The sequence below is a fragment of the Garra rufa genome, chromosome 25 (genome assembly GCF_049309525.1).
Source record: "Garra rufa chromosome 25, GarRuf1.0, whole genome shotgun sequence".
Taxonomy (NCBI): Eukaryota; Metazoa; Chordata; class Actinopteri; order Cypriniformes; family Cyprinidae; genus Garra; species Garra rufa.
The window spans coordinates 33,615,302-33,634,746 of NC_133385.1; the positions used below are offsets into that span (position 1 = coordinate 33,615,302).

At 34.8% G+C, this 19,445-nt stretch overlaps 1 protein-coding gene across 1 annotated transcript; it reads right to left on the reverse strand.

Moving 5' to 3' along the window:
• Positions 1 to 1,286: 1,286 nt before the first annotated feature.
• LOC141302059 (mixed lineage kinase domain-like protein) lies at positions 1,287 to 16,311 on the reverse strand. The gene is made up of 10 exons (XM_073832255.1): positions 15,864 to 16,311; positions 14,432 to 14,548; positions 9,297 to 9,474; positions 9,077 to 9,177; positions 8,841 to 8,976; positions 8,635 to 8,719; positions 6,172 to 6,311; positions 6,040 to 6,089; positions 5,811 to 5,951; positions 1,287 to 1,961 (listed from the first exon to the last, which is right to left on the reverse strand). Exons 1-10 carry the CDS (start codon positions 16,309 to 16,311, stop codon positions 1,921 to 1,923), a joined length of 1,437 nt encoding a protein of 478 aa, XP_073688356.1. The 3' UTR covers positions 1,287 to 1,920.
• Positions 16,312 to 19,445: the final 3,134 nt, after the last annotated feature.

A 19,445-nucleotide genomic window follows, 5' to 3' on the forward strand; every position in this document is an offset into this window, starting at 1 on the left:
CAGTATATAATAAAACAACTTTCCCCCCGAATTTATGGACATTTCATGTGTAGAATTTTGCCTTTACTGTTAATGGTATTTCAGTCACTGGTGATATTTCACTTGTGCTTCAACACATTTCACAATGCGAAAGTTAAACTTGTGCTTGAGTATTAAATATGAACTTTGATCATAATGTTTGACAGAAAAAAATCAGAATGTAATTAGAATACATTTCCTATTCTGAATTGTATAACCTCCATTAGTCCCTTAAGAGCTTCAAAGATGGACTGTTATGGGCAAACATTATTAATAAGCATTTTATATATACAATTGAGGTCAAAAGTTTACATCACCCTTGCAGAATCTGCAAAATGTTCATTATTTTACCAAAATAACAAGGGATGCTCCGGAAGGAAAAAACGATGCATTAAGAGTGAAGTGAAAGAGTGAGAGTGAAATTTTTTGAACATTTTTCTTATTTTGCCTAAATATCATAATGTTTTAATTTAGTAAAGTTAAGTCTTAATGCATTGTTTTTCCTTCTGGAGCATCAGTGAGTGTTTGAACCTTCTGTAATAGTTGCATATGAGTCCCTCAGTTGTCCTCAGTGTGAAAAGATGGATCTCAAAAGCATACAGTCATTGTTGGAAAGGGTTTAAATACACAAAAAATGCTGGAAAACCAAATAATTTGAGGGTCTTGAAGGATTTTTCTTGAAGATCAGCAGGGAAGTTTAATTGTTCAGGACTCATAAACAACCATAACAAAAAACAAAAACAAAAAACAAACAAATAAAAAACGATCAATCAAGTGTATGTAAACTTATGAACGGGGTAATTATTTTATAAAATCAGCTATTATTTTCTCTTGTGGACTATATGTAAACATATTTTATGTGAAATATCTTATTATATTAAATATTCAGGTCAGTACTATAATAAACAATAACATGCATTTTGTATGATCCCTCTTATTTTGGTAAAATAACATTTTGCAGATTCTGAAAGGGAGATGTAAACTTTTGACCACAGCTGTATGTAAATAAATGTATAAATATATCTGTTAATTAATAAAGTAATAATAGATTTAACCATTCAACCACTTTTTTTACATGATTGTCACCTGATGAAATATCTTACATCACTTAACTAAAACTCTTACAACGCAAATGCATCACTTAAATGTATCTTATTTTTCTGTCATTTTTACTGTCAGTAGTAACTTTATTCATAAAGTTACATAACCACAAGGTTAACAGTAATTTCTAGAGAAAAAAACCCCAGACAATTTTGGTGAGACATTTTTCATGGCACAGATTAGTAATACTGTATTATAAAGTATAATAGCAAATCAATGTATTTTTTACCTTACGAATACTAAAAGCAATTAAATTGTAAATTTTTAACTTATTTAACTCATATACATATGACACATCTCATATTATTGTAAAGGTGAAATCAAAATGGCAAAAAAAAAAAAAAAAACACTTTTCACGGCCATAATGTAGGCAGACACATGATTCTAACAATTGGTTGTTGATTGAATAGAGGCAGCTCTAAAAACATGCTTGCAATACATTGTAAAAACAAGGTGGAGAATGACTGGAAAAGTTTGACACACATCAATGTGTTGTTTCACAGTTAAGTTCATTCACGACATTTTGACTGAAAATTACATGGTCAAAAAAAAAAAAAAGAAAAAAGAAAAGAAATTACATGTACATGGATAAATCATTCACAATAAGATTAATAATATATGCACCACATGCCCCAAGTAAGCAAGGTTTGGGTTAACCAACCAAGAGTTCAGGGATTATGTGACACTAAGTTCATCCTGTGTTCTGGAATATTCCTCAGGTAGATGTTAATAGATTGCACCAGCAGAATCTGATATGGACACTTTGCCAGCAGCCACGGTTAAGGATGCAGAGGTGCTCCATCAATCCTCTTCCACCATTGTAAGGAGCTTGTCAACCAATGCTAAATTAAACAAATAAATACATAAAGAAATAAAATAAATCACTAAAAATAAGACCTTTTTGTGCCCTAAAACATGCTGGGTTGAAAACAACCCAGCACTGGATGAAATATGGACAAACTCAGTTATTGGGTTGTTTTGGCCCAGCGGTTGACCAAACTTTCTGTGTAGTTTTATTTAACTCAACTATTGATTAAAAGTGACTATATTTCTGGCTTAAAATGAAACCCAAATTACTAGAGGCATCAGCAATAATGAAAAGGAAAACATTTATTAAAAGAGTAGTTCACTTTCAGAACAAAAATGTACAGACTGTAAAAAATGACCGTGAATTTAACGGTAAAAAACTGTAAAAATGCTACGATAAAAACCTGTGATATGGTTAATGGTAAGTTCCCCTTCTATATACGGTGTATATACGGTGTTGGACATTGCATGTAATTTTACGGCAGTATACCATTTTTTGAAAGGAAAAATAAGGTAAAATTTACAGTGAATAACCGTAAACTGTAAACCGTAAACGTTTCTTTTTTTTTATTCGATGTTTTTTGTGGAAATAACTTTTTCTTCTTAGATTTTTCTTGCCAGTTTTGTACATTAGGATTATATGTTACATATAATGCTGTTAAATTAATGTTTTTTTTGCCTTAAATCAGTTTTATGTGTGTTACCATGATGGTGTTTAGTGTTTGTGTGAATGACACTGTGCACCTTCTATATATTCTATTATTTAAAATCTCCTTGTAATGGGCTTTGGTTGATCATGTGATGTTATCATCACCACCTGCTTTTGGTGGTTTTCAGTGTATTGCAAAGGTACAAAACAGATTTCAGTACTTCAAAAGGTTGGTACATCACCATTATATCAATTTAAAAAAAATCAGAAATTACGGTATTTCCCTGTATATTTAAGTGAAAACCGTAAAATGTAAAACATTGCTATTGTATTTTTTACAGTAAAACCCTGGTAACCACAGCTGCCAGGGTTTTCCTGTAAATTTTACGGCTTTTTTTTTTACAGTGACTCACCCCCTTGTCATCCAAGATGTTCATGTCTTTCTTTCTTCAGTTGTATGGAAATTATGTTTTTTTGAGGAAAACATTTCAGGATTTCTCACCATATAATGGACTTCTATGGTGCCCCCGAGTTTGAACTTCCAAAATGCAGCTTCAAAGGGCTCGAAATGATCCCAGCCAAGAAAGTAGGGTCTTATCTAGTGAAACATTACACCCAGAGCTAGACAAGATGAGCATTTGAGAGAAAAAAGTATATAAATTGTAATTTCTTTTAGAAAATAAATCGTCTTGCTAGATAAGACCTTTTTTTTTCCTTGGCTGTGATCGTTTAGAGCCCTTTGAAGCTGCATTTTGGAAGTTAAAACTCCATAGAAGTCCACTATATGGAGAGAAATCCTGAAATGTTTTCCTCAAAAAAAATAATTTCCTTACGACTGACGAAAGAAAGACATGACAAGGGGGTGAGTGCATTATGTGTTCATTTTTGTTCTGAAAGTGAACTACTCCTTTAATAAGCAATTTAAAAAATGTTGATTAATTCATTATTAAGTATTTAGCATATTACTAAATGTTCATTTTTTCATTAATTTCTAATCTATTTTGAGTTCATTTTTAAGCAAGAAATATTGTGATTTTTAAGCAATAAGAAAAAAAACAACTTTCTCGCTGGGTTTGGCCATATTTAACCCGGCGCTGGGTTCCACCCAGAGTGTCACCAAAAATTATAGTTCATATGTTCTTGGACACATATTCACCTGATCTATTTGTCAAATTTTGTTTATAATGTCACTTTTTTGTTTTGTGAGTATAGAGTAAAGATTAACTGTGAGATTATGCCTTTACTGGGCTCCTTATAACCTGCTTGTCCTTTCTTGAATTATCCCACCAAAGGTTTATGTAGGTGCAAGACATTTGTTGAACTTTGATGTATTTTTAAAGGTCAGGTTATATGTCATCATTTTCCCTTCCTGTTTTTTCCCCCTCCAGTTTCATTGTTCATCTGTTAGCAATTATTTGTAGCCATTAATGCTGATTAAGCATTTGATGTTTTGTTAATTTAACAAAATTAATTAAGACGCTGTTTTAATTTCATTGACACTTCAGATGCTACAGTATTAGGTGGTCCTCATTCTATTTGCCGCAACTCCTTTTCTTTGTGCTATGTAGGGGCCATGGCAATTAGTTTGAATCACCAGAAATAAGTAAAACTGGTCCATTGACAGTGCGATGCCAATATTCTTGGCATTATGTCTGGAAGAGATGATTGTGTTTGCTGCAAATGGAGAATAAAAGCGGTCCGGATACAGAGCGTTGTGGAACACCAGTAGTTTTACCTCTGCCCCTTTTCTTTTTTGTATTTTTATTATATATGTGACCCTGGACCAAAAAAACAGTCTAAGTAGCACAGGTATATTTTTAACAATAGCCAAAAATACATTGAGCCGAAAACTCACCACCAAACACCAATGACTTGTACATACACTATATGGACAAAAGTATTGGGACACCCCCTTCTTTAGAACAGAAAAAGGCCATTCCAAACATGGCAACAAAGATGGAAGCATAATTTATGTATTTAAAAAATTGTATTTCCATCACGGTTGCACCAGTTTTGTTCTTCCACACTGACTGAATCAATCATTTCTTTTTAAACCTTGCTTTATCCACAGAGGCATTGTCATGTTAGAATAGAAAAGGGTTGTGTCCAAACTGTTGCTATAAAAGAATCACTGATGAGCAGCTCAACTTGTGTGGTAAGTACTTGTGTCTCTGCATTATAACGTTACACAGAGCACATGCATCACAGTAATCAGACTAAAATGTCCGCGATTCAAAACTGCAGATTCAACAAACCGCATATTAAAAGCAGCGAGAGCTCCTAATTATGTGAATTATCCTTATTGTGAGCTATTGAGACGAGCAGCTCTGTGAAACAGCCAATCAGAGCAGAGCTCATTAATATTCATGAAGCTTCCAAATAAGGCAAAAACAGACTGTTTCATTCTAGGGGCAAATCCTAGGGTTGTAAATGGACCTGTAAAACCATTTCTGGAGATTTTTTGCCCTTTCCTATGCCATATACCTTCTATGTAGATATCAGAGAGCAATTTAAAATATTCTCTCAATGCATTCTATGGCACCTTTAAGATTTGTACTTGTGGAAATTACTAAAATAGTCAAACCTTTTCATTAGAAGGGAGTGTTCCAATACTTTTGGCAATATAGTGTATTTACAGTAGGGCATTTATAAAACATCTTCATGGAACATGTTATACCTGTGCTACTTAAGACTGGTTTTGTGGTCCAGGGTCGCACATATAATAAAAATATTACAAAAAAGTAAAGGGGCAGAGGTAATACTTTTGGTGTTCCACAAGGCTCTGTATTCGGACCGCTTTTATTCTCATTTCGCAGCAAACACAATAATCTCACCCAGACATAATGCCAAGAATCTTGGCTTCACACTGTCAATGGGCCAGTTTTACTTAATTCTGGTGATTCAAACTAATTGCCATGGCCCCTACATAGCACAAAGAAAAGGATGTAACAAGAGATTATTATAGTTGCTGCACATAGAATGAGAACCACATAATACTGTAGCATCTGAAGTATCAATGAAATTAAATTATGCCACATTTTTAGCTGTTTGCAAAATAATGACATCAGCTATGCTTGCATTGGACTACACAATGTGATTATGTGACAACCGTATAAAGAGAAGTTGCTTTTTCACTAGTTCCCAAAAGTAATGTTTGTGTAATGTAATGTGTAACTCATTTCTAACCACAGAAGAAAATGTGATGACACACTTCACCTGTGTGTCAGGGTCTTACCTCCTGCCGTTGGTCGTTGGAAGGGCTCAAATGATCGACAAGCATTGATGAGCTCTTTTAGCTTTTTAGGGCAGTCTGGTGGAAGTGGCTCCATGTCCTTCTCGACACACACTTTTTGGGAGAGCTGCTTGTTTGTACAGTCTAAAAACACACAGAAAAAGTATATCATGTATTTAATGAACATTTAAGTGAAATTCAGAGCAAATGCAATAGTGTTGGAGATACACACCTTTGAAAGGAATATCTCGTGTTGCAATTTCCCACAAGACAATACCAAAACTAAAAAAGAGCATGTATAGTCAGCAACCATCCTTTATTTCAATAAGATGTGTGCATATGATATTTGAGTTGGATCGCGTACCTGTAGATCTCACATGCCTTGTCGTATGGATAGTTGATATTCTGAAGCAGCTGTGGAGAGTTGTAATGTAAAGCACTGCTCCTTTTGGATTTATTCTTCTGAAGAGAAGTTTCTGTTTTTGCTAACTCAAAGCCTCCCAACTTGCGAAACATACAAAAGAACATTAAGATGAAACCACAACATAAAACATAAAAACTTTCCAGTTTTTTTAATTTATTTTTCTTTCATTATCTGTTAAACAAATTTGGTTTAGTAACCGAAATATATACTTATATCTTCTCATGTATAAAGAAAATAAAATATATTTAATGCATCTGCTAAATGACTAAATGTAATGTAGTGAAAACAAAGTAACTGGCGTTACTTATTTGATAAACGAACTCTAGCAATATTTTCTTGTAAATGAAAAAGTAATGCGCTGGATGAAGTCAATTTCAAAAGTGTTGTTTATTTTTTTAGACATATTAGAGTCAAAAGTTTTTTGGGTAATTTGGGTATCTCGGCCCAATCCCAATTCTATTTTCTACCCCTTCGCCTACCCCTCGCCCCTTCCCCTTGTCCCTTGAAACAAAGTGTAAAGGGGAAGGGCTAAAATATTTCCCCTAAGAAATGGGACACCACTACAACACTGTTATACGTCATCATAGGTTGTCGCTAGTTCCTAATGTTACGTCAGAGGACATGCGCAGATGTTTATCACTCATTCCAAGATTTCAAAATGTTGTCATGTTGCAAAAAGTACAAATGTACGGTGTACGCACCGTTCATTCACATGTGGCCGTAAGCAAAACAAACAACGCATTATCACATGCGCGGCAAATTGCTAATCAGTGTAGTGCTGCCTGGAGAAGTATATGCTTCATTTGTGAATTTCGTTTTCAACTTTCTCTTTGAACGCGTTCGTTTTCGTTTTTATTATTATGTACTGATTTAGATTACTGGTGCAGTAGACTTAGCGGGCGCAGGTGCATTAGGCGCAATCATCAAATACATTTCAAAGCAAGCCGGCTCCACGGTCCTGACTGCATCATCACTGCCTTTATTGGGTGTTTTTAGCGAATATTTACATTTATTCACATGACTGGATGTGGTGGACTGCCATGATTTTGGCGAATGCAGGACACTACTGAATAATGCGCATCAGAGGGGATTTAAAAAGTGGAAGTATGTATACACCGTATACCTGCGTACACCCTCCACTACACCACCGTTGCAAATTGCCGTGCCACTGGTCTTTCATGTTTCTAACATGCAGTCAAGTGTATATGACATAAAAATATATTTTGTAATATCGTGCAATCAGTGCTATCTGCTAGCAAACTTAAGCGATTTTTTTGCAAACGTTTATTTACAAAACAACACCATAAACACAAACACAAGATTGAAGGTAATATACATATAATGAAACATTGTCATCAAAATCCTTATTAAAGACAAAAATTACTTATATTTACGAGTCTGCTTGCTCGAGTGAGCAGCCATGTTGGAAATTTCTCTTAGCCCTTCGTTTGAAGTGAGGTCCTGAAAAATCTTCGTTTGGAGGGCTATCTGGCCCTTCCCCTTACCCCTACCCCTCCAACCAAAAGAGAAATGAGACACCCCTACCCCTTCACGTGAACGCGCCAAACGGAGGGGAAGGGCTAAGTGTAGGGGTAAGGGGTAGAATTGGGATTGAGCCCTCATTTCGTCATGACATAATTTGGAAAAAACTTACAGGAAACACTATATTTTTTTACCATTTTGGGGGGAATAAAATGTATAAAATCAAGCTAATTATATATGAACAAATCCCTCTGTAAAAACCTTCAGGTTATAGACATGAATACAAATGTAAAGTTTGGTGTGTGTAAGTGTTACTGAAGTGGCGATTTATGGCTCAGTGTAGGAGAAAAAACTCATTTTGAGAAAAAGGCCTTTAAAAATACGCATTGTAATTGAAATCTATTGACACACATAGATATAGTGCTATAAAAGAAACACTTAACAGTGTTGTTTGGATGTTTTCTTTGCAATAGTCTGAAAAAACAGTATGAAAAACCATAAAGTCCAAAATCTCAAAATTGATGGGTGCATGAAAAAACAGCGTTTTTGCCTGCAGTGTCTCCCCTTAAATTCAACAGAAACGCGTTTGAGTGGTTATACAGCTCAACGCTGCACAAAACAGTGTGATAAAGCAATCCAATGCAGTGTGAGTGAATCTAAATGTAATTCTGCGAAATGACACTTTTCATTTACACACTTTTCATTTTCACAGCCATAATGTGTTGTTTAATTGTGCAGGGACACTTTTTGACCTTTTTGTCCTTTCAGTTCATTTTAGTGGCATTTTTGCCACAAGCCCTCGTTAATTTCTGACCCTGACATCCAGCTGTTAAATTGGTATGTTTGAGATTTGGGAACTACAAAAACATGTTAAATGATTAGTTAAATGATGTTGATATTGCGAAAGTGAATACCCATTACCTTCACTCTGTAGCCAGTGGCCACTAAAAAACTACAGCTTTTGATGGAGCCATGCACTTTAAACTTCTCCTCTGACTGATGCAGCCTGTACTTTGCAAAAAAAAAAATGAGACTGTGATGACAAATATACCTTTGCTATAGTTAAATGCAAAGAGTATAAATAACAGTATGTTGGTTTTCTTATGACAGTAAAGCTAGATTTGGACCTGTAGAGTCCCTGCGCTGCATCCAGACACATCTGAGTCTTTCTCTCCCAGGGAAGATTGCAGTTACTGTCCAGAACTTCTCGAAGACTCCCCTTCTCACAGTATTCCATGACTATAAGGTAACTTGGATTTGGTCCTGTATGAGAAAGACACAATGACAATTAGATGCATGTTTACCTCAAGTAAAGTTCAAACATGATGGTTATTCATTGCTTAGTGATTTGTGATTGGCACACCGTTTTCATTTTCAACACAGATCCCAAACATTCTTAAGATATTGGGCGACTCAAAGCGCTTCATGGTCTCCACCTCCTTGTTAAAAATACTTCTCAGGTCCCTAGAGAGTATGCAACAAGGAAACTATTATTTAATGAAGTCATGAAAATGACTGGTATGTAGACTGGATTCACTCAGAATAAAATCTAACATTTGACCACAATTAATGTTATCATCTACCTGGGGCTGGTGCACAGCTGACATGAGTATCTCTTGATAGCCACAGTGAACTTGTTGTACGTCCCTTTGTAAAGCTCAGAATGGCTGCACTTCATAAGGGGTTTAATAGGAAAACTGTAGGACAGTTCTTCTGGTTTAATCTCTCTAATGTCTGTCAGATGAAGTTGGGGTTTTTTCACTGGGAACCAATGACAAATAAAACTGTTCAGTTAAGACACCGTTCAAAAATGCTAAACTAAAAATGACTTCACACTTCATCGAAGCCTCATTACTATAGACATTCTTTAAAAAAGTGACCTTTTATTATCTCTTTAATTTTACTATTTAAAAACCAACGTCAAACATTTAAATCAATCATGTGGTACAACAAATAAGAAGAAAAAAAAATGGAAATCCTATCAGAGAGACCCATGCAGTCAGGGTTGATAAGTCAGAAATTTTGTCCTATTTATGGCAGAAGGTTAAATCAAAAAATTAAAAGTAAGTAAAATGTCATGTGGTGCAACTCCCTGAAAAATAGATTGATATTTATCAAGTGATATTTAATAATAAATTAATGACTATGTTCATTCATGACTTTTGTTTCTTACTAATTTTGGGGTGCTGATTCCAAAAGCATTTTTTTTTTTTTGCTTCAGCATGTCACACATTTCGTAGCATTTTTTGCTGTTGACAACCATTTGCAAGGTGAAGAAGCCTTGTATTATACATTAACCATTGGAAAAACTTCCACAAAGATGATTTCCATCTTCCTCTAAGCTAGGTTACTGCGACAGAAAATGTCAGATTTGATGAAAAAGCTTATTTGTTTATGTGTTTATGTATATTTCTTTGACATTAAAAAGTATTTGAATTCATTTACCCATTCCTTTGCAGTTTGAAAGTTAGTGTTGGGTTTGAGTCCACCTAAGGTAAGTCTGAGTCGAGTCCGAGTCTTTAACCATCCGAGTCCAAGTCGAGTCCGAGTCCAAATGGGTCGAGTCCGAGCCCAACTAAACACTACTGTTTGTCAGTATCTTAACCTAGTTTTAACCTTTACAACTAGAATATGGCAATGCCAATTTAAATGTAACAAAAGCAAACCTCTATTGCATATTGCCATTTTGATTTCTCATAATTCTCATCTCATAATTAGTGTCCTGCTTCAGTCATGTAACAAAAGTTATAGCTTTTGTATTGTGACATATTTCAGTGAAACAGCTTTTAGAATGTGAAAAATTATAGTTAAAATTAAATTTGAGTTTATATTTCAAAATTCTGACTTTATTTTTCACATTTCCGAGATTATATCTTACAATTCTGATAAGAAAAGACATTCTCCCTTTTCCCCTCAGCTCAAAATCATGAGTTTATATCCCACACTTCTGGCATTTTTCCCCTCAGAACTGACAAACTTGCTACTGTTGAGTTAAATTGAGTTATAAAGTCCGAAATGCAACATATAAACAACATTAAGAAAATTTCTGAATTGTGAGATAAAATAGGGAAATGTAATATGACGCAGTCTGCTGCAGCAGTTTTACGCTGCTGTCGCTTTAAGACCGGACGCACAGATCATATATTTTGACACATCTGTATTTCTCCCAACTGTTCAAATTCACTCAAGTCAAAACCAACTGCATTTGCATGAATACTCTCCAAGACGGTGCATTTTGACATTACTTTTCATGCAAGTGTGTAGCAATAACATGCATAAGAAACTTAATTCAGCATTTGCACGCTGACTGAGAGGCGCTTTTAGTGAGCACGCTTTGGGTGTGTGTATGCAAAGAAACCAGCAGGCTTCCAAGTTCTGGCAAGACTTTTAAACACGTGCCAATACTGAATGTCACTTTTGTAATAATGCATCGAGTCCCTGGCAATAATTCCCGAGTCCGAAAACTCAAGTCCGAGTCAAGTCTGAGTCAAAATACATCCAAGTCCGTGACAAGTCAGAGGCCGCTAAAAATTGTACTTGAGACCGGAGTCCGAGTACAAGTCCGAGTACCCCAAATCCTTTTTGTAATTAGTAAAATAAACTCTAAATCTCTCTATTCTGTGTTAAAAAAGGAATGACCATCTGATTTTCTTCTACCAAATATGTATTCCACCATTCCACCATACTTTTATGATTTTTATATTGAGTCTAAAATTGAAAATTATTGTAAATAACTTCTTTTGTGCCTCCAGACTCTGTTTTCTTTACTCTACTAACTGTTAAGAAGATACTTTCCTAATCAGAAACCAGCTGCTGTTACATCCAATTGTGATAACTTTCGATCTAATTTTTCAGTTGTTTCCAAAATTTTGGAAAAATGTGTTCGATCACCTCTTGGACAATACATTATTTTAACTGCCCATGTTAAAATCACTGCTGACTTTATTAACCATACTTGTCCTTTTGATTTTGAGTGCAACCTTTTGATACTGTGGGATTACAAATTTTAGAATCTGTTAAAGATATGCTGATCCTATGTTCTGCCATAGCATCACATGAAAAACTAAGGTAAAGTACATTGTATTTAGCATTTATGGTAAATATGATGACATCAGACAAATGATTCTCTCAAGCAAAGTTTGCAGCAAGAGGTTCCTGCCGGTTCCTATTCTCTTTTTGTAAGGCAACTAAGACAGATTACTGAGACTGTCACCTTTTGTTTGTAATAGCCACTCTATGAGTGATTATGATGATTTGATTAGGACTGGTGAAATGGGACAGGTCGCTATACCTGAATGCTTCATTTGCATGCTTTGTTTAAGGTCGTCACCCATTTCCATTTCTAAGCACTGCCCCCTAAAAGTATATAAATTACAATGTTTCACTGCCTTAGTTAGACTTTTGATGACTGCGATGACTGATGACTGATCACGGAGCGCATTCCCAAAAAAGAACTCTGCTGAAGATACCCAAGAGTCTCCTGGTCATTGCTTCTTACTTTCCAACAATACCATCTTGCATAATATACTCCTTGACAGGCTAGATTCCCTTGGGATTACATGCATGCACAACCAATCCCCCCACACAAAATCTTGCTTTAGATCATACCTCTCTGGTTATACTCAGTTCATCCAACTTAAAAATTTCAGATCAAAACAATCTAAAGTTACCACTGGTGTTCACCAGGGTTCTGTTTTGGGCCCTCTTTTTTTCATTATCTACTTACTTCCTTTTGGTCAGGGGTGTCCAGACTCCCTGAAAAGCTCAAACCCCACTTAAACACACCTAAATCAGCTAATGAAGGTCTTATTAGGCATACTAGAAACTTCCAGGCAGGTGTTTTGAGGTAAGTTGGAGCTAGTAAACTCTGCAGGACACCCGCCGTCCTGGGCTGAATTTGGACACCCCTGCTTTTGGTCATATTTTTAGGAAGTCAATTTTTATTGCTACACTGATGTTACCCGTCTGTCTTCTAAGTCCTTGGTTTCCTTTCTTGGCTAGATTTTCCTTGGGATTACATGCATGCACAACCAATCCCCCCACACAAAATCTTGCTTTAGATCATACCTCTCTGGTTATACTCAGTTCATCCAACTTAAACATTTCAGATCAAAACAATCTAAAGTTACCACTGGTGTTCACCAGGGTTCTGTTTTGGGCCCTCTTTTTTTCATTATCTACTTACTTCCTCTTGGCCAGGGGTGTCCAAACTCCCTAAAAAGCTCAAACCCCAATTAAACACACCTAAATCAGCTAATGAAGGTCTTATTAGGCATGCTAGAAACTTCCAGGCAGGTGTTTTGAGACAAGTTGGTCATATTTTTAGGAAGGCAATTTTCAAAGTCCTCCTTGTAGGCACAACATCTATTCTAACAAAATCTAATTTGTCTTTCTGTGGTTATTGTTAATTCTACTATTTTCCATCCCTGCAGGTTAAGAGACTGGCCCCCAGTTTCACAAACAAGACTTAAGCCTAGTCTTAGACTAAAATGTAAGTCTGAGCTGTTTCAGCTGAAAGAAACTTGCACTGACTGATCTTAAAATATATATTTGTTTCAAAGGCACTTTTATACAAATTACTTAAATTGAACCTAATTGAACTATTGCCTAATTCGGGCTCAGACTAAGCCCTGTCTATGAAACCAGGCCTGGGTGTCATCCTTAAACATATCCATCCCTCTCTTGCATTGAATGAATAGTACTGTAATCCTTATCCATGCACTGGTTGCTCTATGTATTGATTGCTGTAACTCTCTCATCTCTGGTCTCCCTTTTAAACCTCACTTGGCTTGTGTTCTTTCTTGAACTCCTTCTGTCAAACACATTTCCCCATTTCCTCAGCGATTGCACATGCTTCCAGTAAAGTATTGTATCAGTTTTAAAATTCTTCTTCTTACTATTCATTCAAGGCTATTAATAATCTCATTCCTCCATGCCTTACTGATCTTCTTTATATTTAAACCCTTTCACACTCTCTCAGATCTTCAATCTCCATTTATCTTGTCTTACCACTTATTTGCCTGACCAACCAGAGCATCTAGAACTTTTAGTTATACTGCCCCTTGTTTATGGAATTATCTTACTCTTGATATTCGCAAAAGTAATAATCTTCTGCTCATTTTAAATCTCACCTCAAAACTCACCTTTTTGTAACCTTATTGAGCCTGTATTTTAATGCAATTGTAACCTGTTTGTAATTTATTTTTGCTTGAAAGGGAACCATGAAAAACGCCTATAAATAAAATATTATTATTAAAGCTGAAATCTTTAATATTTGCCTGCTTTTTTATTGTGATAAGTTCATTAAAGCTAAAATCTAAATATAATTTGAAAAATGATAATTTTGTTAAAAAATTGTACATGATGGAATTTTTTACTCAGTATCATTAAATTTATTCAGCTATTAAATGAATTTTGTTCAATTTTTGTGAATCAGCAAATTATTCAGATTAATTTATTTTTCAAGGTGCAGGGCTGTAATGATTTTTAAGAGTGTTAAAAAATATATATGTTAATACTTTTTACTTGATGGTTACACCACATGACATTAAATTAAAATAAATAACACCAATGCATTTTAAACTTTTTTAAAGTTTTTTTTTTTTTTTAAATGAAACCAACATGAATACAAGCAGTATTTCTAAGAACTCGGTTTCTAAAAATATTTTTCTTTTTTTATGGACACTTGATTTTCATTGGGCCACTTCCCTGTACTTACATGATTCCAGGATTTCTTTAATGTCCAGCACATCTTTTTGAGTTTGGTCAACTGTCTGATGGACGGCATCAACTAACGTGTTCGTTTCTTTGCTCTCCTGGGCTAAAGACTGGAGCACTATAGGAGACAAATGTATACTCTGTAAAAACACTGTAAATCAGGGATGTCCAATCCTGCTTTTGGATGGCAAACGTCTTGTAGAGTTTAGCTCCAACCAGTTCAGTTTCACTTTCCTGGATGTTTCTAGTGAGTCTGAAGACTTTGTTTATCTTGTTCAGGTGTGTTTAATTAGGGTTGGAGCTAAACTGGACAGTGGCCCTCCAGGAACAGGTTTGGACAGCCCTCCAAAGGGAAAGTGCAGTAACTACGCCAACACTGAAACGGAGAAAAATGCCTTTAAAGTTTTTACACCAGCTGGACAAAATTGAACCAGGAGACTTTGCCAAAAGACAAAACCGTTGTCACAAAGTCCATTTTAAGCCTTTACTCAATTTTGACCAAATGTGTAGTTACTGCGCTTTGCTTTTGGAGGACAGAGCCCTGGTCTTAAGGTTGTATCCATGTTAACAATATGCTAGTAACATGCTAATCATACTAACAACATGCTAATTATGCTAACAACATATTAGTAACATGTTAATCATGCTAGAAACCTGTTATTAACTTGTCAATCATACTAGCAACATGCTAGTAACTTGTTAATCATGCTAGCAACATGCTAATGACATGTTAATCATGTTAGAAACAAGCTGGCAATTTGTTAATAATGCTAACAAAATGCTTGCAACTTTGCAACTTGCTAATCATGATAGAAGAGTGCTAATAACATGCTAGAATCATGCTAATAACTTGCTAATCATGTAAGTAACATGCTAACAACATATTAATAACATGCTAGTAATTTGTTAATCATGTTAACAATATGTTAGTAACATGCTAATCATGCTAGAATCATGCTAGCAACTGGAACATGATGTTAAATCATGCTAGAAACTTGCTAATCATGCTAACAACATAGTAGCAACTTGCTAATCATGATAGAAACGTGCTAATAACATGCTAGAATCATGCTAATAACTTGCTAATCATGCAAGTAACATGCTAACAACATGTTAGTAACATTCTAGTAATTTGTTAATCATGTTAACAATATGCTGAAAACATGCTAATCATGATAGAATCATGCTAGCAACTGGAACATGATGTTAAAACATGTTAGTAACATGCTAATCGTGATAAAATAATGCTAACAACATGGTTAACATGCTAGCAACTTTAAGCTTAATTACTTTAAACTTCAAACTATTTCAGACTTTCAAACTTTCTGGTCCGGCTTTCTTAAGCCAACTTAAAATTTGTCTTGACAAACTTTTTTATCTAGTTTTTTACAAACTTTTTTTATCTAGTTTTACTTAAAATCCATACAACTTACAATCCCGAAGTTCCAGAGAGTCAGTCTGCCTGTCCTCTTCATCTTCCCGCCGCCGCGTTGCTTCCTGAAACACTTTCTCTATACTGGCTCTGTGCTCGACCTGAAGCGCTAGAGAAAGCACTTGAGCTGCATCGTTCAGCCTCTCATTCAGGCCGCTGAACTCCTCGCCGATGTTATACGCTTTGGCAATGCGTTTCAAATAACTGATGGAAGTGTATTTCTTCACTACCTTCTCAGCTGACTCCAGAGTGAGTTTCAGATTTTCAAGCCCATTTATAACCTGTTTGGGCTCAGTCCCAAAGCCTTGAACCTTCACAGCTTTCACCAGCTCAGCCAAAGTGTGCACGCGGTGAGCCAAACGCTTACAGCGCTTCTTGTTGGCCTTCACCTCCTCACACAGGCCGTACAGCTTTTCTGCGATGGCTAGGATCGGTTCTATGATGTCCATTGCAGCTGAGAATAAAAACAATAAAAAAATTAATATTTCTCAATATCTTGAAGCATTATGTTCTTTGATTCTGTTCAATTTTTTTTTGAAATATATGCTTTGTTTAGCAAAAGTTAAACCAGTAAAATATAAATACAAACCATTTTCTGAAACATAGTTCATATGGCTAACAGAGATTCAAAAGCGGTGCAAAGGTTGTAATATGTTTTATATTGTATGTTATCATATTGTATGTACAGTGTCTTGCGAAAGTATTCATACCCCTTCATTTTTTTCACATTTTGTTATGTTGCTGCCTTATGTTAAACTACTTTAAATTACTTTTTCCCCACACCAATCTACACTCCCTACTCCATAATGGCAAAGCAAAAAATAGGTTTTTAACATTTGTGCAAATTTATTAAAAATAAAAAACTGAAAAGATCCCGTTACATAAGTATTCATACCCTTTTCTGGGACACTCCAAAGTTAGCTCAGGAGCATTCATATTGCTTCTAGATGTTACTACACTTGGAGTGGAGTTAAACTGTGGCAAAATTCATTTGAATGAGTCTGATTTAGAAAGGCACACACCTCTCAGAAAAGGTCTAACAGCTGAAAATGCATATCAGAGCAAAAACCAAGTCCTGAGGTCAAGATAACTGCCTGTAGAGCTCAGAGACAGACTTGCGTTAAGGCAATGATCTAGAGAAGAATTCAGAAAAAAATCTGCTGCATTGAAGGTTGACAGAAGCATTATCCATAATGGAAGACGATTGGAAAAACTAGGACTCTAGAAAATGTCTGCCAGCCCCCATCCAAGCTGACAGAGCTTGAGAGGTGAAAAGGTGAGGCAAAGAATGGCAGATAATTGCCAAATGCAGATGTGCAAAGCTTGTCACATCAGACCCAAAAAGACTTGAGGCTGTGAAGGTGCTTCAACTATGTACTGAGTTAAGGGTGTGAATACTTGTGCAATGTACTTACTTCAGTGTTTTGATTTTAATAAATTTGTAAAATTTGCAAATCTGGTTTTTGCTTTGTCATTATTATGGTGTATGGAGTGTAAATTGATGTGGGGAAAAACTAATTTAAAGCAGTTTAACATAATGCTGCAACAAAACAAAATGTGAAAAAAATGAAGGGGTATGAATACTTCTGCAAGGCACCGTATGTTGTATGTTACCAAAATTTGCTTTTAATTTAACAATGCATACATAAATACGTGGTTGTAAATATATTTCAAACCTTCTGATTTTTTTTTGTTAAAATAAAGAAAGGAAACTAGCAAATGCAATCATGGAAAAACTCTTACGTTGAAATGCTGGCAATAATTCATGTTGAAAATGTAAAAAGTTTGATGCATCTATTTCTCAAACGTAGGCATTATAATACAAAAAAAATAAATACATACTTGTACATATATTTCAAGCCTCCTGATTTATGTTTTTTTTTTTTTTTTTTTTTTAATGAAGAAGGGAAACTTGCAGATGCAATCGTGGAAAAACTCTTCAGTTGAAATGCTGGCAATAATTCATGTCGAAAATTGTGAGAAAAGTGCATCTATTTCTCACATGTAGGCATTATTATACAAGGGAAAGGGGAAGTAAAAGTTGCGCCAACAAATCAAAACTCAGCATTTCCTTATTCCTGTTAAACCCGGTGTTCTGGTTGAAACATGAATCAAAATCATTATTAATGTTTCTAATGAAAGGGATACCACAAAATAATTGTAGAAAATGCAATATTGTTGAAAATCAATTACACACGACATGTTAGCGCAAGACTTCCTTGTATCTCGGGAAGAAGTCCATTTATACCAGTCGGAGGTTACTTTCACAATCTGGTAAAGTTGAAACCATAAACAGGAAATTCATTGTAAGATATACTTTCATTTTGAGCTTACCAAAACATTGTCAGCGAAAAAATCACTTCGACCTCTGTACCTAATCATTTCATATGAAGTAATCAAAAAAGACCTGGTAATACTTTGCATGTAACTTTGTGACTTTTGTATTTTTAAGATCATAGAACTGCTAGTATTTCTATAGTAGAGCTCAGCCTTACTTACTGACACGTTAATACAGATATTAGGGTTATAGCAAAATATATGCATGACATTAATCATATCTCAAAATGCATTGCATATGTAAAGACATAACTTTTGGTACTTACTTTTGTTAATTTATAAGTTATCCTTTCTGAACCGGTGAAAGTCTGACACAGGAATGTAAGGACCGTTGGTTTGAGTGATTGATGGCTCCTCCTCTACTTCACTAGCTTGACGTGCAGTTTCCTTTTTTAAACTGAATCTGGTTTAGTCATTTATTGTACATAAATGTGACCCTGGACCATAAAACCAGTCTATTTTTTTAATTTACATTTATGCATAATATAAAAGCTGAATAAATAAGCTTTGTTAGAATATGGACGATATTTGGCTGAGATACAAAAATTTGAAAATCTGGAATCTGAGGGTGCAAAAAAAAAAAAAAAAAAAAAAGTTTTTTCAAAATATCTTCATGGAACATGATTTTTTCTTAATATCCTGATAATTTTTGGCATAAAAGAAAAATCCATCATTACGATGTATTTTTGGCTGTTGCTACAAATCAATAGATTTATGCTTTACTTTTAAGGTGGTATTTTTTCCAGTTTTTATTTAGATAACCCTTGTGAAAATCAAGTGTACTTGATTGTGATAAATTTTACTTGAAAGTATAAGTTTTGTTTTTTAAGGTATATGTTTAAGTTTAAATTAATTAAATTATAAATAAAAAATATATAAAGATGTACTTAAGTGTCCTAAGTGGTTTAAAAACTCTCCGAAGTTCTGCCAAAAAAACAGTCTATTTTTTTTTATTTATTTATTTACATTTATACATAATCTAAAAGCTGATAAGCTTTGTTAGAATATGGACGATATTTGGCCGAGATACAACTATTTGAAAATCTGGAATCTGAGGGTGCAAAAAAAATAAAATCAAAATACTGAGAAAATCGCCTTTAAAGTTGTCCAAATAAAGTTCTTAGCAATGCATACTACTAATGAAAAATTAAGTTTTCGATATATTTATGGAAGGAAATTTACAAAATGTCTTCATGGAACATGATCTTTACTTAATATCCTACTGATTTTTGGCATAAAAGAAAAA